Raw genomic sequence first — 22,023 nt, forward strand, 5'->3', positions numbered from 1 at the left:
CTACTATTCCCCCCTTCACTGCCAACTCTATTCAGAGAGCAATGCTTTATTCAGTAAGCTCACACCTCTCAGTGGTCACTAAGCTTGCATAGTAGTTCTGATACTGCTACTAATAATATATCAGGCAAGAAACACATTAGTGAATAGAATTTAAATATTTTAATGTATTTCATTTCCTTACACAATTTAATTCATAGAAAAAAAAAACATTTGAGACATTACATAACATGATAGTTTCAAGGTACTAGGACTCCTTCAGAATGACATAATGCCATAGTAATCTAGTACAGCATGAACATGTCATAGTGGTTTGCCTTTTCATGGAATCAGTAGACAGATTCTCCATGACATTTTACCTGGGAATCACAGTCCCTTCCCTTCGTTGTGGTTCTAATAAACATCACATGCGTACACACAGTGTCACGTGGGGAAAGACCTGCAGCATTGTGGTTGAAAAGCATTGCATATTATGTGGGATTAATATCACTGATGTGAAATGCACAAACGAGCAACCCTGACAAACAGGTCTGCGTCTGAAATGGCACCTGGGTCAAAAGTAGTGCACTATATAGGGAATGGGGTGCCTATTCTGATGGGCTCTGGTCAAAAGTAGTGCACTATATAGGGAATAGGGTGCCTTTTCCGATGGGCTCTGGTCAAAAGTAGTGTACTATATAAGGAATGGGGTGCCTATTCTGATGGGCCCTGGTCAAAAGTAGTGCACTATATAGGGAATGGGGTGCCATTCCGGACGCACACAGGCACTCTCTCTCTCACACAGACCGACAAACAGATAACGGTTGCCATTCAACTGATTCAGAATGTGACCTCTCAGTCGCAGAACACCACACACACATACAGTACATCACAGACCTAGAAAAATACTTTCTATAAGATGTTTCATTCTTCAGTAAAAGAACATGGAAAGAGAAATCACTAACTAGATTTTGGACTGACATGTAATCATATAGTTGTTATGGACATGGTAGTGGTAGTACAAATTAGATGCATACAGTAAAATGTAGGCTTCTTAACAACATCCACAGACCCACACATGGCCTCTCTTTCTCCCAATTCAAGATTCTACATCAGCATGGTCCTATTCATTAGGCACAGCATAGCTAAACGTTTTCAAACATTTATCAACGGAAAGCGAAAACAAGCTATTCTTATTGGACAAGTCTAGGTGGTCCCTCTCTGTTTTCTCCATTTAGTGTCACATGAATAGGACCCAGTCCTCAACTCTGATCCTGAAGGGCTAGCGGTTGTGGAACAACATTCTCTATTGATTGACTTTACACAAGGCATTATACAATTGCTACAACATTGTCGGCATTGAATCAGCACTAATAACAAGGTGAAGTGTTCAGATCAGTATCACATGCTCACTAGAAAAATCACAAGGTCTTTCCTCTCACACACCTCCAGAACCTCTAGCTCTCCAGAACCTCTAGCTCTCCAGGACCTCCAGAACCTCTAGCTCTCCAGGACCTCCAGAACCTCTAGCTCTCCAGGACCTCCAGAACCTCTAGCTCTCCAGAACCTCTAGCTCTCCAGGACCTCCAGAACCTCTAGATCTCCAGGACCTCCAGAACCTCAAGCTCTCCAGGACCTCCAGAACCTCAAGCTCTCCAGGACCTCCAGAACCTCTAGCTCTCCAGGACCTCCAGAACCTCTAGCTCTCCAGGACCTCCAGAACCTCTAGCTCTCCAGGACCTCCAGCTCTCCAGGACCTCCAGAACCTCTAGCTCTCCAGGACATCCAGAACCTCTAGCTCTCCAGGACCTCCAGAACCAGGATTGGGAACCATATATCTTAAAAACACATCCAGCTCTCCAGAACCAGGATTAGGAACCATATATTTTAAAAACATTGTCAAATAATATGAGAAATAAAAAATCATTAGCTATTATAGCTCTAAAGGGAAATGTTGGCTCTCTCTCTCTCATCATCATGAAAACACAGCACCGACTGTCTGTCTAAATAACAAGCTACTAATGTAAGTAAGTTCACAGGTTTGAGTGTCATGGCTTATATTAGTGTGGTGGTCTGTGTGTGCATAGTTCATATAGTCTACAGGCTGGTTGTCTATGAGGTTAAAGGGCATTAGGAGGGATTCATGTCAATGGTCTATGTCCTACATGGAACCCTATCCCCTATATAGTGCACTCCTTTTAACCAGACCCCTATAGGCCCTAGTCAACAGTAGTGCACTATAAAGTGAATAGGGGGGCCATTTGGGAGTCAACCAGATAAAGGGTTCTTATATACTAAGTGGAATGTTCCATTGTGGACTAAAATGGAGGGGTGTTTTATTAGTCTTCTTCGCCATCCCCTGGTGGTCTAGTGATCCGGCGCCCCCCTTTCTTCCCCGCGGGGCCTTTAGGTTTGGGAAAGGCCTGCTTGTGTGCATGCTGCTTAGGGTGGACCTCTTCGTACATGAATTCTGCGGTGAGCTCATCACCGTTATCAATCTCCAGCTAGGGGAGGGAATCAGAATGCATCAGTTAGTAGGGATACTCCTACTAATAGGAATACAATAAATCACATCACGGAGGGGCAAACTAGACTTACTCTATAAAAAATACATTGCAGCAAAAATCCAGTCTACACTGGCATAATGTTACAGTATTTTCACAGGGGTGTTTTAAACTGTTGAAAGTCACTCATGTGACTCACTGCAGTGAACCTGAGTGGTATTAATTAGGTACCAAATAATATGGGTTAAAGCAGAACTAAAACCCCACGTATTTTTGGTCAGATCCTTATGTTTACGCAGTCTGTCCACGAGAGATCAGGTTCCAAATGAAAGAAATTAAATGGTTGGACTATCTGACTTAATATAATGTGAAGTGCATGTTTAAATGTTCTGTTGCAAAACATTTAGCTACAGTGTGATATAATGAACATGACCCAGCTCTTACCTTTTTGGCTATCTGGATGTGCTGGTTGTGTAATGAACATGACCCAGCTCTTACCTTTTTGGCTATCTGGATGTGCAGGTTGTATAATGAACATGACCCAGCTCTTACCTTTTTGGCTATCTGGATGTGCTGGTTATATAATGAACATGACCCAGCTCTTACCTTTTTGGCTATCTGGATGTGCAGGTTATATAATGAACATGACCCAGCTCTTACCTTTTTGGCTATCTGGATGTGCAGGTTATATAATGAACATGACCCAGCTCTTACCTTTTTGGCTATCTGGATGTGCAGGTTATATAATGAACATGACCCAGCTATCTGGTACCAGGTTTTTGACTATCTGGATGTGAAGGTTATATAATGAACATGACCCAGCTCTTACCTTTTTGACTATCTGGATGTGAAGGTTATATAATGAACATGACCCAGCTCATACCTTTTTGACTATCTGGATGTGAAGGTTATATAATGAACAAGACCCAGCTCTTACCTTTTTTTTGACTATCTGGATGTGCAGGTTATATAATGAACAAGACCCAGCTCTTACCTTTTTGGCTATCTGGATGTGAAGGTTATATAATGAACAAGACCCAGCTCTTACCTTTTTGGCTATCTGGATGTGCAGGTTGCTATCTCAGGTTGCTCTCCACAGTATCGATGAGAGGGTTCTTACAGCTGGAGTAGAGCATCCTCTCTCTGATGCTACATTTATACCCCGGCATGGAGTAGATGAACACTGCAACACACACAGGAAACCACTTTAAAATACCACCTTAACACATTGTTATTATATTTAATTAACATAATACAATTATGAATAAGAGTAGATCAAGCTAAAAAATGACTGTGTGGTATAATATCAACGTATAAAAAAAACCATGGCGTAATATCTTCTCATAATGTTTTAATGTGTTGTCTTTACCTGTAGACTCGAGGTAGTCTCCCTCGTGGGAATGCTTGTACAGGAAGAAGTGGTATCGGGCTGCATCCTTGGGGATCCTCTTGGGCAGATCCTTCAGTTCTGTAGGAGTGGTGCTGGACTGCTTGATACACTCATTCCTAAAATCTATCTCCTGTTGATACAGATGATGATGCATTTTTTCAAAAAACAATCCTCAATAAGCTTTGTAATGTAAACCATCCAATACAATAAGGCTTTGAGTATCATGTTTCATGTAACATGGTGCCAGTTAGTTAGTTTGTGTTATAGCCATCACATTGTAGTCTTCTATGGTAATTATATGGCATTGTTGAATCCAGAAACATGCTAGTCAGAGACACCTACTGCTAATGAAACAACACAGTGATTGTCTGTCTCTGTGCTCTAATAAAAGGAGGTGAGACTCCAGACAGTACTGACACTAACCAGCTGTACTTGTTGGTTCTATTCTCTCTTAATTGTTCCAGATACGGGATGGCGTCTCTCTACGATACTATACTTTCCTATATTATTATATACTATGATGTACTAAACTATATTATTCTATACTAGTATATAGTATTCTCTACTATAATATTCTCGAATCTATTGTTCTATAATGGTGTACTATACTACATTATATCCTATATTATTCTATACTACTCTATGATATACTATACTTTGATGCATTATACTATATTATTATACACTGTGATGTACTATAATATATTATTCTATACTATGATGTACTATATTAGTATATACTATATTATGATGTACTATACTATATTATTGTACACTATGATGTACTGTAATATATTATTCTATACTATGATGTACTATACTATATACTATGATGTACTATACTATATACTATGATGTACTATACTATACACTATGATGTACTGTAATATGTTAATCTGTACTTTATGCACGATACCATACACTATGATGTACTATACTATACACTATGATGTACTGTAATATATTAATCTATGATGTACTATACTATACACTATGATGTACTATACTATACACTATGATGTACTGTAATATGTTAATCTGTACTTTATGCACGATACCATACACTATGATGTACTATACTATACACTATGATGTACTGTAATATATTAATCTGTACTTTATGTACGATACTATACACTATGATATACTATACTATACACTATGATGTACTATACTCACCAGCTGTACGTAGTTGATCTTCTTCTCTCTGAACTGTTCCAGAGCCTGGATGGCGTCTCGCTGCATAGGGAAGGCCACGCCCGTCAGAGTCTGTTGCTTAGTGTCCACACTGATGTCTGTCTGTACCTGGACGGACGGACACACATGGTCACTTGGTGTTGTTTTAACTAAATCACCAGGCTTTCTTTCTGAGAAGGGCCCGGGCCCAGACTAATGGTCTGGAACTAAAATAACAACAAAAACAGTCATTAGGTGTCACACACACTAAGACAACCCCAACATTGGTCACCAGGCCGTGGTTTGAGAAGGGTCCGGGCCCAGACTAATGGTCTGGAACTAAAATAACAACAAAAACAGTCATTAGGTGTCACACACACTAAGACAACCCCAACATTGGTCACCAGGACGTGGTTTGAGAAGGGCCCGGGCCCAGACTAATGGTCTGGAACTAAAATAACAACAAAAACAGTCATTAGGTGTCACACACACTAAGACAACCCCAACATTGGTCACCAGGACGTGGTTTGAGAAGGGCCCGGGCCCAGACTAATGGTCTGGAACTAAAATAACAACAAAAACAGTCATTAGGTGTCACACACACTAAGACAACCCCAACATTGGTCACCAGGCCGTGGTTTGAGAAGGGCCCGGGTCTAGACTCACTACTATAACAGGAAGTCTATCCTTACCACAATGTTGTGTTTGTGTCACCAATCATTTGCAAAAGATAAACAGAAAGATACATTTTTAAAAAGGCACAAAAAACATATTTAACTTGGGGGGAAAAAGGAATTGATAAAGCTTGTGGTAACATTTAAAGTCTTACATGGAACAAAACAATCTCCATGTGATATGAGATAAATAAACTGTTCTGAATAATATATCCAATAATAATAATAATAATATAATGATAATATTATCATAATGATAATTTTATCCAATAGAAATAATAATAATTGAATAACATCAGTATGTAAAAGGTCTGCACTGACCTTTCATGTGTTAGTACAGCCCTCATAACATTCACACTCCTGACATGCCATGTTCGGCTTGACTGAATGAGATTACCACTGACCTGTCATGTGTTAGTACAGCCCTCATAACATTCACACTCCTGACATGCCATGTTCGGCTTGACTGAATGAGATTACCACTGACCTGTCATGTGTTAGTACAGCCCTCATAACATTCACACTCCTGACATGCCATGTTCGGCTTGACTGAATGAGATTACCACTGACCATTCATGTGTTAGTACAGCCCTCATAACATTCACACTCCTGACATGCCATGTTCGGCTTGACTGAATGAGATTACCACTGACCTGTCATGTGTTAGTACAGCCCTCATAACATTCACACTCCTGACATGCCATGTTCGGCTTGACTGAATGAGATTACCACTGACCTGTCATGTGTTAGTACAGCCCTCATAACATTCACACTCCTGACATGCCATGTTCGGCTTGACTGAATGAGATTACCACTGACCTGTCATGTGTTAGTACAGCCCTCATAACATTCACACTCCTGACATGCCATGTTCGGCTTGACTGAATGAGATTACCACTGACCTGTCATGTGTTAGTACAGCCCTCATAACATTCACACTCCTGACATGCCATGTTCGGCTTGACTGAATGAGATTACCACTGACCTGTCATGTGTTAGTACAGCCCTCATAACATTCACACTCCTGACATGCCATGTTCGGCTTGACTGAATGAGATTACCACTGACCTGTCATGTGTTAGTACAGCCCTCATAACATTCACACTCCTGACATGCCATGTTCGGCTTGACTGAATGAGATTACCACTGACCTGTCATGTGTTAGTACAGCCCTCATAACATTCACACTCCTGACATGCCATGTTCGGCTTGACTGAATGAGATTACCACTGACCTTTCATGTGTTAGTACAGCCCTCATAACATTCACACTCCTGACATGCCATGTTCGGCTTGACTGAATGAGATTACCACTGACCATTCATGTGTTAGTACAGCCCTCATAACATTCACACTCCTGACATGCCATGTTCGGCTTGACTGAATGAGATTACCACTGACCTTTCATGTGTTAGTACAGCCCTCATAACATTCACACTCCTGACATGCCATGTTCGGCTTGACTGAATGAGATTACCACTGACCATTCATGTGTTAGTACAGCCCTCATAACATTCACACTCCTGACATGCCATGTTCGGCTTGACTGAATGAGATTACCACTGACCTTTCATGTGTTAGTACAGCCCTCATAACATTCACACTCCTGACATGCCATGTTCGGCTTGACTGAATGAGATTACCACTGACCATTCATGTGTTAGTACAGCCCTCATAACATTCACACTCCTGACATGCCATGTTCGGCTTGACTGAATGAGATTACCACTGACCTGTCATGTGTTAGTACAGCCCTCATAACATTCACACTCCTGACATGCCATGTTCGGCTTGACTGAATGAGATTACCACTGACCTGTCATGTGTTAGTACAGCCCTCATAACATTCACACTCCTGACATGCCATGTTCGGCTTGACTGAATGAGATTACCACTGACCTGTCATGTGTTAGTACAGCCCTCATAACATTCACACTCCTGACATGCCATGTTCGGCTTGACTGAATGAGATTACCACTGACCTGTCATGTGTTAGTACAGCCCTCATAACATTCACACTCCTGACATGCCATGTTCGGCTTGACTGAATGAGATTACCACTGACCATTCATGTGTTAGTACAGCCCTCATAACATTCACACTCCTGACATGCCATGTTCGGCTTGACTGAATGAGATTACCACTGACCTGTCATGTGTTAGTACAGCCCTCATAACATTCACACTCCTGACATGCCATGTTCGGCTTGACTGAATGAGATTACCACTGACCTGTCATGTGTTAGTACAGCCCTCATAACATTCACACTCCTGACATGCCATGTTCGGCTTGACTGAATGAGATTACCACTGACCTGTCATGTGTTAGTACAGCCCTCATAACATTCACACTCCTGACATGCCATGTTCGGCTTGACTGAATGAGATTACCACTGACCTGTCATGTGTTAGTACAGCCCTCATAACATTCACACTCCTGACATGCCATGTTCGGCTTGACTGAATGAGATTACCACTGACCTTTCATGTGTTAGTACAGCCCTCATAACATTCACACTCCTGACATGCCATGTTCGGCTTGACTGAATGAGATTACCACTGACCTTTCATGTGTTAGTACAGCCCTCATAACATTCACACTCCTGACATGCCATGTTCGGCTTGACTGAATGAGATTACCACTGACCTTTCATGTGTTAGTACAGCCCTCATAACATTCACACTCCTGACATGCCATGTTCGGCTTGACTGAATGAGATTACCACTGACCTGTCATGTGTTAGTACAGCCCTCATAACATTCACACTCCTGACATGCCATGTTCGGCTTGACTGAATGAGATTACCACTGACCTGTCATGTGTTAGTACAGCCCTCATAACATTCACACTCCTGACATGCCATGTTCGGCTTGACTGAATGAGATTACCACTGACCTGTCATGTGTTAGTACAGCCCTCATAACATTCACACTCCTGACATGCCATGTTCGGCTTGACTGAATGAGATTACCACTGACCTGTCATGTGTTAGTACAGCCCTCATAACATTCACACTCCTGACATGCCATGTTCGGCTTGACTGAATGAGATTACCACTGACCTTCATGTGTTAGTACAGCCCTCATAACATTCACACTCCTGACATGCCATGTTCGGCTTGACTGAATGAGATTACCACTGACCTGTTCATCTCTTGTACCTAAAGGATTGGGCTGCTGTTTTTTCATCCATCTACTTATTACAAGGAACGGGTCTCTCAGCAAATGAATAATAAATATCTGAAAGCCTCTTTACTCGCATGTAGATTAGTGGATAATCATCTTTCCCACACAGCTGGTGATTGGGAAGGGGATGTCAATATAAACCTTCCCAGTTGGTTGAGGCTACTGTATTTGTGAGGGTGGCTCTATGAAATAGGCCTATAGGGCAGAAGAAGAATGACCCTGTCCTTTTATGGAGTCATGAGGGTGTATACACATCAAGCAGTATAGTCCACAGATACCCTGGATTCCACGTTGTTACGTGACAGCCTTGTTCTGAAATTGATTAAAGCCTTTTCTGTCTTCTCATCAATGTACTATACACACACAATACCCCATAATGACAAAGCAAAAATGTGTTAGTACTTTGTTGAAGCACCTTTGTCAGCGTTTACAGCAGAGTCTTCTTGGGTATGATGCTACAAGCTTGGCACACACGTTTCTGCACAGCTATTTTCAGGTTTCTCCAGAGATGTTCAATCGGGTTCAAGTCCGGGCTCTGGCTTGGCCACTCAAGGACATTCAGATACTTTTCCCTGCCACTCCTGCATCGTCTTGGCTGTGTGCTTAGGGTTGTTGTGCTGTTGGATGGTAAACCTTCACCCCAGTCTGAGGTCCTGAGCACTTTGGAGCAGATTTATCAAGGATCTCTCTATGCTTTGCTCAGTTCATCTTTGCCTCGATCCTGACTAATCTCCCAGTCCCTGCCGCTGAAAAACATCCCCACAGGATGATGCTGCCACAACCATGCTTCACCGTAGGGATGGTGCCAGGTTTCCTACAGACACAATCCTGTCTCTGAGCTCTACGGACAATTCCTTCGACTTCATGGCTTGGTCTTTGCTCTGACATGTACTGTCAACTGTGGGACCTTATATAGACAGGTGTGTGGCTTTTCAAATCATGTCCAATCAATTGAATTTACCACAAGGTGGACTCCAATCAAGTTGTAGAAACTTCTCAAGGATGATGAATGGAAACAGGATGAGCTCAATTTGAAGTCTCATAGCATAGGGTCTGAATACTTATGTAAATAAGGTATTTCTGTACTTATTTTTAATACATCTGATAATAAAAAATAATTTTTAAAAAACTTTTCAATTTGTCATTATGGACTATTGTGTGTAGATTGCAGAATTTTAAAAAACATTTTTCATACATTTTTGAATAAGGTTGTAATGTAACAAAATGTGGAAAAAGTCACAGGGTGTGAACACTTTCCGAAGGCACTGTAGGTATATTGGCAGAGGTAGCTCCACTCCAGCTGAGACAGGTAGCTCCACTCCACTGAGACAGGTAGCTCCACTCCACTCCACCGATACAGGTAGCTCCACTCCACTCCACTGAGACAGGTAGCTCCACTCCACTCCACCGACACAGGTAGCTCCACTCCACTCCACCGACACAGGTAGCTCCACTCCACTCCACCGAGACAGGTAGCTCCACTCCACCGAGACAGGTAGCTCCACCCCACTGACACAGGAAGCTACACTCCACCGGTATCGGAAGCTACACTCCACCGGTTATAGGAAGCTACACTCCACCGGTATAGGAAGCTACACTCCACCGGTATAGGAAGCTACACTCCACCGGTATAGGAAGCTACACTCCACCGGTATAGGAAGCTACACTCCACCGGTATAGGAAGCTACACTCCACCGGTATAGGAAGCTACACTCCACCGGTATCGGAAGCTACACTCCACCGGTATAGGAAGCTACACTCCACCGGTATAGGAAGCTACACTCCACCGGTATAGGAAGCTACACTCCACCGGTATAGGAAGCTACACTCCACCGATACAGGAAGCTACACTCCACCGGTATAGGAAGCTACACTCCACCGGTATAGGAAGCTACACTCCACCGGTATAGGAAGCTACACTCCACCGGTATAGGAAGCTACACTCCACCGGTATAGGAAGCTACACTCCACCGGTATAGGAAGCTACACTCCACCGGTATAGGAGGCTACACTCCACCGGTATAGGAAGCTACACTCCACCGGTATAGGAAGCTACACTCCACCGGTATAGGAAGCTACACTCCACCGGTATAGGAAGCTACACTCCACCGGTATAGGAAGCTACACTCCACCGGTATAGGAAGCTACACTCCACCGGTATAGGAAGCTACACTCCACCGGTACAGGAAGCTACACTCCACCGGTATAGGAAGCTACACTCCACCGGTATAGGAAGCTACACTCCACCGGTATAGGAAGCTACACTCCACCGGTATAGGAAGCTACACTCCACCGGTATAGGAAGCTACACTCCACCGGTATAGGAAGCTACACTCCACCGGTATAGGAAGCTACACTCCACCGGTATAGGAAGCTACACTCCACCGGTACAGGAAGCTACACTCCACCGGTATAGGAAGCTACACTCCACCGGTATAGGAAGCTACACTCCACCGGTATAGGAAGCTACACTCCACCGGTATAGGAAGCTACACTCCACCGGTATAGGAAGCTACACTCCACCGGTATAGGAAGCTACACTCCACCGGTATCGGAAGCTACACTCCACCGGTATAGGAAGCTACACTCCACCGGTATAGGAAGCTACACTCCACCGGTATAGGAAGCTACACTCCACCGGTTACAGGAAGCTACACTCCACCGGTATCGGAAGCTACACTCCACCGGTATAGGAAGCTACACTCCAGCTACACTCCACCGGTATAGGAAGCTACACTCCACCGGTATAGGAAGCTACACTCCACCGGTATAGGAAGCTACACTCCACCGGTATAGGAAGCTACACTCCACCGGTATAGGAAGCTACACTCCACCGGTATAGGAAGCTACACTCCACCGGTATAAGAAGCTACACTCCACCGGTATAGGAAGCTACACTCCACCGGTATAGGAAGCTACATTCTTAGGAAAAAAAGGGTTCCAAAACGGTTCTTCGGCTGTCCCCACAAGATAACCTTTTTTGGTTCCAGGCAGAACCCTATGTGAAAAGGGTTTTACATAGAACCCCAAAGAGTTCTACCTGGAACCAAAAGGGTTCTATCTGGAATTAAAAGGTTTCTTCAAAGAGTTGTCATATTTAATACAATTATAATTTTTTTTTTTATAATATTGGGACAGCAGAAGAACCCTTTTAGGTTCCAGATACACTCAGAAAAAAAGGTGCTATGTGTTTTTGGTGAAGTAAATTCACATGCTATTTTTACTATGCTTTACAGTGTGAATGTATAGTTGGGAACTACATAAACCTTTTAGTATGAAGTCTGATGGGTATACAGCAGGGGTGTCAAAGTCAAATGGACGGAGGGCCAAATAAAAAATTTAGCTACAAGCCGAGGGCCGGACTGTTCGAATGTTCATTGAAAAATTTTTAAATGACGCATATAGTCTAGTGAACCTAATTGAACCTACTGAAAACCTAACAAATATATTCCAATATGATCAGATAAATAAAGCAATATTTTCTTATGGCTCTGTCAGTAATCTTTAATTTTCAACAGACACAAAAGACAAATTTCCTTTATATAAAAATCCCCATAACATGAACATTAAATGAAAGAAACCGGTATTCAAGGCACCATCAGTAGCCTATATTTTCTATTTTAGCAAAAAGTGGGCTAAATTTACTTCAAAGAAAAAAACAATAATAGCAATTTTCTATCATCCACTCAACTGAAATATTTTTAAAATATAATTGGATTGAAATACAATAAAATAAAGTGCAAAAATCTATTAATCAAAAACAACACTTTGTTTAAGGAGAAGTAACATGCAGTGAAAACAAATATTAAACTTTAACTTTTAAACTTGAACTGAGTAAAAACTCTAAATATGTGATTGCACAGTAATGTTCACTTGTTTGAGGTTGAGGGTGATACTTGGTGGTGTCCCATCTTTTCCACAAGTTCATCAATGTTCTCCAGGCTCTGAGCTGAGGAAATCCTCAGAATTGAGTGGAGGTGTTCAGCAGTAAGTCACTTCTGTGTGATGTTTTGTTCAAGTTCATCAAAGAAAACAGTTGTTCACACAGGTATGTGCCACCAAACATAGACAACGTTTGAGCAGCCTGGATGCGCAGCTGGGGCATTTTGTCGGGAGGAAACGGGCGAACTCCGCAGCACCCACTGCCGCATATTTTGCCCTCAGTGCATCATTGCATTGGAGGTCAATCAACTCCATTTGGAGGTTTGGTGGTGAGCTTTCCACGTCAACAGCAAATGGGTTACCGAGCAGTTCCAACCTGCTTTTTGTGCTTCAAAGTCAGCAAATCCACGTCGAAAGTCAGCGGCAAGCATACCTATTTTATCAGCCAACTGTGCGCTCGGGAACGCACTGGTAGAGAGCTTCTCTTTCATGGTCTGGCAGCTGGGAAAGTGGCTCAAATTTTCTTTCCGCTACGTCTCCCACAGAGTCAGTTTGGTTTTAAATGCCTTCACTGTACTGTACATATCAGAGATGACACGATCCCGACCCTGCAGCTGCAAGTTCATTGCATTCAGATGACTCGTAATGTCACACAGAAAAGCCATTTCACACAGAAACATTTCGTCTCGGAGTTGTGTTGTGTCTTTCCCTTTGCTGTCCAAGAACAGACAAATCTCCTCCACTCGAAACATCTTTGAAGCACCTTTCCCTGGCTTAGCCATCGCACCTCTGTGTGATAAGGCAAATCACCATGCTCCGTTTCTAACTCCGTCAGAAATGCCTTGAACTGGCGGTGATTCAAACCTTTGGCTCTGATAAAGTTAACTGTGCGCGTGATGATGCTCATTACATGCTCCATTTTCAAGGCTTTACCGCACAACGCTTCCTGGTGTATGATACAATGATAAGCTGTCAGCTCACCTGTCGCGTTTTCCTCTTGCATCTTTTCCCGTATCTTCGCCACCAGTCCGCTCCTGTGTCCACACATCGCAGGTGCTCCGTCGGTTGTCAAACCCACGAGTTTTCCCAAGGCAGCTCCATCTCATTTACACATCTTGACACCTCTTCATACAAATCATGCCCCGTAGTTGTGCCATGCATAGGACGTAAAGCCAAAAACTCCTCTGTCACGCTTAGGCTGGAGTCCACTCCACCGGATGAAAATTGACAACTGGGCAATGTCAGAAATGTCGGTGCTCTCATCCACAGCCAAGGAATATGCAATGAAATCTTTTCCCTTTTTCACAAGCTGCTCTTTTAGATTGATGGACAACTGGTCTACTCTCTCGGCAATGGTGTTTCTGCTCAGACTCACATTTAAAAAGAGTTGCCTTTTTCTGGGCAAACTCCACAAACTTTAATCATGCAGTTTTTGATGAAATCCCCCTCCGTAAATGGCCGGGCTGATTTAGCGATCTCTTCTGCCAAAATAAAACTGGCCTTGACAGCAGCCTGGCCTTGTGATTTGGCTTTTGAACAGAGCCTGTCGAGATTTGAGGCCTCGTTTTAATTCCTCTGCCTTTGTAGCCTTTGTTCCATGTCCATATTCTTGTTTTTGTCCAGGCGTGTTTCGTTTCATAATGTCGTCTCAGATTATACTCTTTCAGTACCGCCACACTTTCTCCCACAGAAGACACACAGGTTTTCCAGCTACCTCCGTGAACAAATACTCCGACTCCCACCTTGTTTGAAACCCCGGTTCTCAGTGTCCACCTTCCGTTTTGCCATTTTTGATGGGTATCTGAAAGTTAATTTTACTGTGATGCTGACAACTGCTGTTTTAATAAATATTGAAATGAAGCAGCCTACTGCTCAGATGCGTCAGTTGCAAAAAAATGTAGTATTGGTGCGTGAAAAGATCTGCGGGCTGCCGGCTTGCTGCGGTCTGCGGGCGGTTCTAATAATAAATCAAGATCATCCCAGGGGCCGTAAAAAACCTTTCGCGGGCCGGATGTATGGCCTTGACTCTGACATATGTGGTATACAGAGATTAATAAATAAAGCAAATGGACTGGCAGAGAGGAGTTATCTGGTCTAGTCTCCTCCAGCCTACAGGGACAACCCATATCAACCTGCTGAGACTGTTTGTTTCATGGAGTGTGTGTGTGTGGGGGGGGAAATTGGTTATTCTATTCTTGTGGAGACCGAAAATCCCCAAAATACCCCACAAGGATAGTAGAACAAGGAAAATTCTCCCTCGTCGGGACATTTCCCACATCCCCATGAGGACAAAGGCTATTTTAACCCTAGGGGTTAGGTTTAGGGTTGCAATTAGGGTTAGTTTTAAGAGGTTGGTGGTTAGATTTAGGAGCTAGGTTCAGGGTTACGGTTCAGGTTAGGGAAAATAGGATTTTGAATTGTTGGCAGAAGATCAAAACGCGTGTGTGTGTGACATCATCACTCCGATATAAATAGAAAAATGCCTCATAGTATTATTATGAATGCATGCAGCCAGGGGAATCTGGGGCAGAAGTTGGGCTGTTTAGTCCAGTGTGTAAACATCTTTCCACGTCATTGATCTGTTATTGATTGCCTGCTGTGAATTGCTCGATGCCTCTCTCCCCACTAAAGCCTAATAATAAATAAAAAAATCTAAACGTGCCAGCTGCAAAGTCCTTTGTTGTGGAAATTATTTTGTGTGTGTGTGTAAACTCTTAGAAAAAAGGGTTCCAAAAGGGTTCTTCGGCTGTCCTCATAGGAGAACCCTTTTTGGTTCCAGATAGAACCCTTTTTGGTTTCATGAAGAACCCTCTTTCAAAAGGGCTCTACAAGGAATCTAAAAGGGTTCTACTTGGAACCAAAAAGGGTTCTTCAAAGTGTTCTCCTATGGGGACAGCCGAAGAACCCTTTTAGGTTCTAGATAGCACCTTTTTTCCTAAGAGTGTATGTACATCTGCGTGTGTGTGTGTCTCTCTACCTCACTCAGTTTGATCTGCCTCAGCTCCTCCTCAGCAGCAGTCAGTGGTTGTGGAGCAGCCTGTGCTATCAGGTACTTCCTGTACCCACTCAGCGACACATCATCCTGGGGAGAGAGAGGACCGTGAGAGAGGTGGACTGGAGCTCAGGGTTCGCATTTAGAGTAGCAGTGCTTATATAGGATCCTCTCTTCACTCCCTCCCCAGCCTCCCCCCAATGCTGCAAAGAGTGAAGTGAATTTATTAAATCACTTCCTTGTTGTTAAATGACCCCACAGCTCTCCAAGGCATACATAATATTAATAATTAAAAGAAAGTCCACAAATAGCATTTTCTCAAAAAGCTATCTACTTTATTTTTTGTGTGGTGTTTAATTATTTAAATCGGTTCCTTTTGTTGTCCTTAAAGGATTCTATTTTGTTTTGCGTTGGATAATTTGTCATGAGGGAATGAGGGACAGCATAAACATGTCATGATGTCACCTAGCGACAAATGGCGCAACCAACAGCGACTTTCCTTGAAACATTATTGCCAAACTTGCAAGCCCACTTAGGCCAATAAGCCAGAAAATAATGAGGAGTTTCTTCAGATTCGTCAACATACCTCCACTGTGCCAAATATTTCATCTTTAATGTGTCCACCCCCAAACTCCTTCTTCAGTGTAGCTCTTGTAGCAGCATATAACATCTTCTGTCTAACCTATAGAAGTGGGAGGAATTCATGTTTTTAGTACTGCACTAACGGCTACATATGACTGTAGGTTGCAATCTAAACAAGAACACAATGCTATTTCATACAGACATCTCAGAAACATCGACCATTTCATTGAGGTTTGGGATGGAAGCCAGGTTCATGCTTCCTGCTAGCTAACATTAGAATTACAAATATGCTAGTTTAGCACAACAATAAGCTAGCCTTTTTGTTCAACAGTCTCTTCAAACTGTTGGCATTAGCTAAGCATAAATAAACACTTTTTTCAAATGGGGGGCAGCTTTTGACATACTTATATGAACCATAAGAGGATTTTCCTTCATCTAAAAACCTGTTTAAAGTCAACAGTTCTCTCACCCAGTGGTAAGGGTTCCTCCTCTATAGTTAGCCAACCACAGACCAGATGTGTGTTTGAAAGCAGCACTGTGTGTGGCCTGTTACATTCTCCCTGTTGTGCTTTACCTGTAGTGAGGACTAGACTGTGGGTTTATAGTTCTCTAAATAGAGTCTTATTGTAGACAGTATTCTGGCTTATTAGACTATGGAATAAACAGAGAGAATTTTAAATGCCCTAACGGACACCATGACAGTTGTGTTAAGAAGGTGAAACAGTAGTTTAAGTGAAGTAAAAACTGTCATGTCTATGGCATTCCAGAGGTAGTCTTGACTAACAACAAAAAAGAAGAGAATTTGCTCGCAACCAATATATTGATGAATGAACAAAGTCAGAAAGAAACAGATAAACATATCAACATACAGGTGAGCGGTCAGGTGACCAGGCCAGGAAGATCCACTCATATCCCTGGTTGTTAGTAGAGTCCAGCCTGTACAGGAGATAGGAGGGCATGTCCTCCTGTAGGAGAGGCAGCACATAGGCATCATACTCCTGGTCCCACTTCTTAGACGCATGCTTGGTGCCTCCCAGCACCAGAGTCTCTGGAATAACAACAAGGAGGGACATGGTGGATTTATTACACTGATATACAATATGTAACTATGGGAACAGGTACATATCAACATACATCAAATCTGGTCTGTCTTTTCAGGTAAGATCTACAGTATCTGAGATTGCAGTAAAGGCAACCAACCAACAGATATCTTACAAATGACATGAAGTGTAATAACTAATTCAGTACAATACAATAAAGCACACTGCAATACAGTACAAGACAGTGCAATACAATTCAGTACAATACAATCTACGTTTCAGATCACAGTATGTCTTCAACATCACAGTAAATATAACCAGTTGTAACCAATCAACAAACTACTGAACTTATCTTTTTACCCATTGATCATGTTGCATACAGCGATGGGTAGGACTCATCTCTGATCAATAGGTGTGATTGAGTTGATCAGCTGTAGGCAGGCTACATACTCACCCATCTCAATGACGACCTTCAGCAGGCGATAGGCTCCGTTCCTCGCCTTAGCAAAGATGTCTTTCACTTCCTCCGCAGCTGTGAAGTCAAAGCAAGCAGTCACCTTTTTATACACACACATTGGCTCAAGAGAGACGTCGGCTATTCATACAACAGGGACATTCAGGGAACACAAGCATGGGGGATAGCCTATTACCTAACAGTCAAGTGTAGAATATACTGGTCAAATGAAATATGGATTGGTGTGTTTATCAAAAAATGGTTTCAAGAAAATATTAGTACAGGCAGCTGATCTATCTTGGGTCATTGACTATAGTATAGAGACAGAGAATGAACGTCAAGTATTCAAGACGCATAAGAGCAGAAAACAAAAACAGCAATGACTTCAATGTACCGTAATTGTATAACACGTTGTCGTGCCATGATAAATAAAGATAGCTCTGATAGCCTACTGGCCAAAATAGGTGACCCACATTTTACTAGACAGTCAGTTGTTACATAAAAACCGACACAGTTGCATCAAACGTTATCTCATCCCCAAAACAAACAAACATCAAAAGGGCAACAGTCATCTTGGCCATAAATGTCACCCAGATTAACTTTAGGCATTTGATGAATGGGCGGCTTGTTCCCTTGTAAAAGACCTTTGAAACACGCGTTAGACCAGAGCCTGCTGCAGCAGCACGGGGCTTGAGGACAAACTGCTAGTGTTTATGCGGCGTAACAATCTCAGTTGAATCGCAGCAGCACGACCATATTAGTACAACGCATCGCTGAATACACTTGTCATAGATTCTTCTCATTCGCCCAGTGCACCGTGAAGCCCGAAGCAACTTCCACAGACCAGAAAGCACTGCTTATTCTCGCTGATGATGCAGAACGACACACATACAACATTATTTTTCCCTATGACTTTAATATTTTTTAAATCAAATCTGTCATGGACGACGATTGCATCGTCTATTCCGTTGTGGTTTCAACAGCTGGAGACAATAAGCAAAAATGTGCGTATTTACCTTGTATGCCCGTTTGATGGGACATTATGTCTGTCTGCTTTGCTTTGGGTCGCCCGGGCCGGTAGATGACTGAAGGGAAAGAACAAGGAAGAAGAAACCGAACTACAGTAACTCGACCTGCCTCGAGCTGTGATGTCATCACGCAGCATCAACTGTATCATGTGACGATGGAGCAGTAACGCGCACGTAGTTGATACGTTCCAATGTTGAATACTACTACTATATTATCATTATTATTATTATTACTTGGTCTCTCTATGATACAGTTTTTTCAATCATTCATTTTTGTTATGATGAGGAGGAGAATGTGTACAATTGAACTGATTGTTACACTTTCACAGAGCACCAAACACACCAAGACAGTTGTGAAGAGAGCACAACAAAGCCTATTCCCCCTCAGGAAACTAAAAAGATGTGGCCTCAGATCCTCAAAAGGTTCTACAGTTGCAACATCGAGAGCATCTGGTTGCATCACTGCCTGGTACGGCAACTGCTCAGCCTACAACTGCAAGGCACTACAGAGGGTAGTGCGTACGGCCCAGTACATCACTGGGGCTAAGCTGCCTGCCATCCAGGACCTCTACACCAGGCGGTGTCAGAGGACGGCCCTAAAAATTGTCAAAGACCCCAGCCACCCCAGTCAGACTGTTCTCTCTACTACCGCATGGCAAGCGGTACCGGAGCGCCAAGTCTAGGACCAACAGGTTCAACAGTTTTTACCCTAAAGCCATAAGACTCCTGAACAAGTAATCAAATGGCTACCCAGACTATTTGCATTGTCCCCCCAACCCCCCTCCCCAACCCCTCTTTTACGCCACTGCTACTCTCTGTTTATCATATATGCATAGTCACTATAACCATACCTACATGTACATATTACCTCAATCAGTCCGACGAACCGGTGCCTGTATATAACCTCACTACTGATATTTTCAAATGTCTTTTTACTGTTGTTTTATATCTTTACTAATCTATTGTTCACCTAATACCTATTTTATTACTTAAAAATCACACTGTTGGTTAGGGCCTGTAAGTAAGCATTTCACTGTAAGGTCTACTACACCTGTTGTATTCAGCATTTCACTGTAAGGTCTACTACACCTGTTGTATTCAGCATTTCACTGTAAGGTCTACTACACCTGTTGTATTCAGCATTTCACTGTAAGGTCTACTACACCTGTTGTATTCAGCATTTCACTGTAAGGTCTACTACACCTGTTGTATTCAGCATTTCACTGTAAGGTCTACTACACCTGTTGTATTCAGCATTTCACTGTAAGGTCTACTACACCTGTTGTATTCAGCATTTCACTGTAAGGTCTACTACACCTGTTGTATTCAGCATTTCACTGTAAGGTCTACTACACCTGTTGTATTCAGCATTTCACTGTAAGGTCTACTACACCTGTTGTATTCAGCATTTCACTGTAAGGTCTACTACACCTGTTGTATTCAGCATTTCACTGTAAGGTCTACTACACCTGTTGTATTCAGCATTTCACTGTAAGGTCTACTACACCTGTTGTATTCAGCATTTCACTGTAAGGTCTACTACACCTGTTGTATTCAGCATTTCACTGTAAGGTCTACTACACCTGTTGTATTCGGCATTTCACTGTAAGGTCTACTACACCTGTTGTATTCAGCATTTCACTGTAAGGTCTACTACACCTGTTATATTCGGCATTTCACTGTAAGGTCTACTACACCTGTTGTATTCGGCATTTCACTGTAAGGTCTACTACACCTGTTGTATTCGGCACAGGTGACAAATACACTTTGATTTGATTTGTTATACAAATCAAATCCATTAATATTACTATTGAACAGATGAATAATTGTCATTCAACAAATAGGTCACAACAACAACTATCTCATTCTAATATCTGAACTGTATCCTATCTATCCAGTATAACACTGCTCAACACCAATACACCATGCATACTGCAATAGGCCTTCAACCCCTCAAAGGATTTACACTTTCTCAAACTGTCAGAAGAGCTACAGCTCCTAGGAGTTTTACACCACAGATTCCAACTAAAACGCTGGGTGTTGCCACGTTTTCCTCAGCAGCTACTAATCTAGTGGACCTGCTCAGATTCTACCATGTAATTTCCCCCTCGGATTCATAGCAGCCGTGTGGTTTGAAGCTTTACCTCCACACACTCCTCTTGTAGTCCTGGACCCACAGAGGCAGAGCAGGGTAATATTAACCCCAGGGAAGGAGTGCTCAGGGTGGGGCACCTCCACCACACCCTGTCCCAGAGGGAGACCTGCTATTACTGCTGTTCTCCTGAAGGCAGAAGGACAGAGTGTTTAGTACAGTCACAGTCATGTAAATGGGTTAGACTCATAGACAAATATATTCAAACTACTATAGATAAGATCTGATGGTTTGTCAACGGTTGACTGTGTATTAACAATGACAGGCACTTCATTGTTTGGTTGTTCACTTTGATTAGTGTGCCCGGGAGAAATCTGTTTTTATACCTACTGATAATACAGCTTGAAATAAATATTTCAGTCTATTAAACACAAAAACAACTTTTTAGGTGAGAGTTTTGGCAGCTATATTCTCCCCTACAGTACCCAGTTGTCCCTGTCATACCTCATGTTGGTGTTTCAACTCCAACACTACTCTGTCCACCACCATACAGTACAGTCAGAGTTTTGGCAGCTATATTCTCCCCTACAGTACCCAGTTGTCCCTGTCATACTCATGTTGGTGTTTCAACTCCAACACTACTATGTCCACCACCATACAGTACAGTCAGAGTTTTGGCAGCTATATTCTCCCCTACAGTACCCAGTTGTCCCTGTCATACCTCATGTTGGTGTTTCAACTCCAACACTACTATGTCCACCACCATACAGTACAGTCAGAGTTTGGGCAGCTATATTCTCCCCTACAGTACCCAGTTGTCCCTGTCATACCTCATGTTGGTGTTTCAACTCCTACACTACTCTGTCCACCACCATACAGTACACAGAGTTTTCAATAGTCCTTTCAAACATGTCAGTTCCCTCCTAATCAGAATATGCTTTAGATTCAGAACAACTCATTTTGTGATTCAGAAGGAATGTTTCAACAGAAATCGTGAAAGGGAATCATAAACAGACCAGTGTACTCAGTGGATGTACACAGTAAGCCTC

The 22,023-nt window shown here is 42.6% G+C and overlaps 1 protein-coding gene across 1 annotated transcript; it reads right to left on the bottom strand.

The window, feature by feature from the left end:
• Positions 1–144: 144 nt before the first annotated feature.
• LOC118377177 (twinfilin-1-like) lies at positions 145–19,036 on the bottom strand. The gene is made up of 11 exons (XM_052512612.1): positions 18,871–19,036; positions 17,855–17,932; positions 17,230–17,408; positions 16,365–16,460; positions 15,764–15,868; positions 5,050–5,175; positions 3,850–4,000; positions 3,571–3,663; positions 3,475–3,503; positions 1,734–2,480; positions 145–1,690 (listed from the first exon to the last, which is right to left on the bottom strand). The coding sequence occupies exons 1-10, from the start codon at positions 19,007–19,009 to the stop codon at positions 2,316–2,318; spliced, it is 1,161 nt and encodes a 386-aa protein (XP_052368572.1). The 5' UTR covers positions 19,010–19,036; the 3' UTR covers positions 145–1,690; positions 1,734–2,315.
• Between the last annotated feature and the right edge of the window lie 2,987 nt (positions 19,037–22,023).

This window comes from Oncorhynchus keta, unplaced genomic scaffold, assembly GCF_023373465.1.
Source record: "Oncorhynchus keta strain PuntledgeMale-10-30-2019 unplaced genomic scaffold, Oket_V2 Un_contig_8889_pilon_pilon, whole genome shotgun sequence".
Taxonomy (NCBI): domain Eukaryota; kingdom Metazoa; phylum Chordata; class Actinopteri; order Salmoniformes; family Salmonidae; genus Oncorhynchus; species Oncorhynchus keta.

What these genes read in the sequence shown, in the direction of transcription:
- LOC118377177 (XM_052512612.1), bottom strand. Translation starts at nt 19,009, where the DNA reads ATGACATCACAGCTCGAGGCAGGTCGAGTTACTGTAGTTCGGTTTCTT. An exon ending in CCATCAAACGGGCATACAAG is followed by an intron (nt 17,933 to 18,870) that starts GTAAATACGCAC and finishes TTGACTTCACAG; the next exon opens with CTGCGGAGGAAGTGAAAGAC. An exon ending in GGTCACCTGACCGCTCACCT is followed by an intron (nt 16,461 to 17,229) that starts GTATGTTGATAT and finishes CCACTTCTATAG; the next exon opens with GTTAGACAGAAGATGTTATA.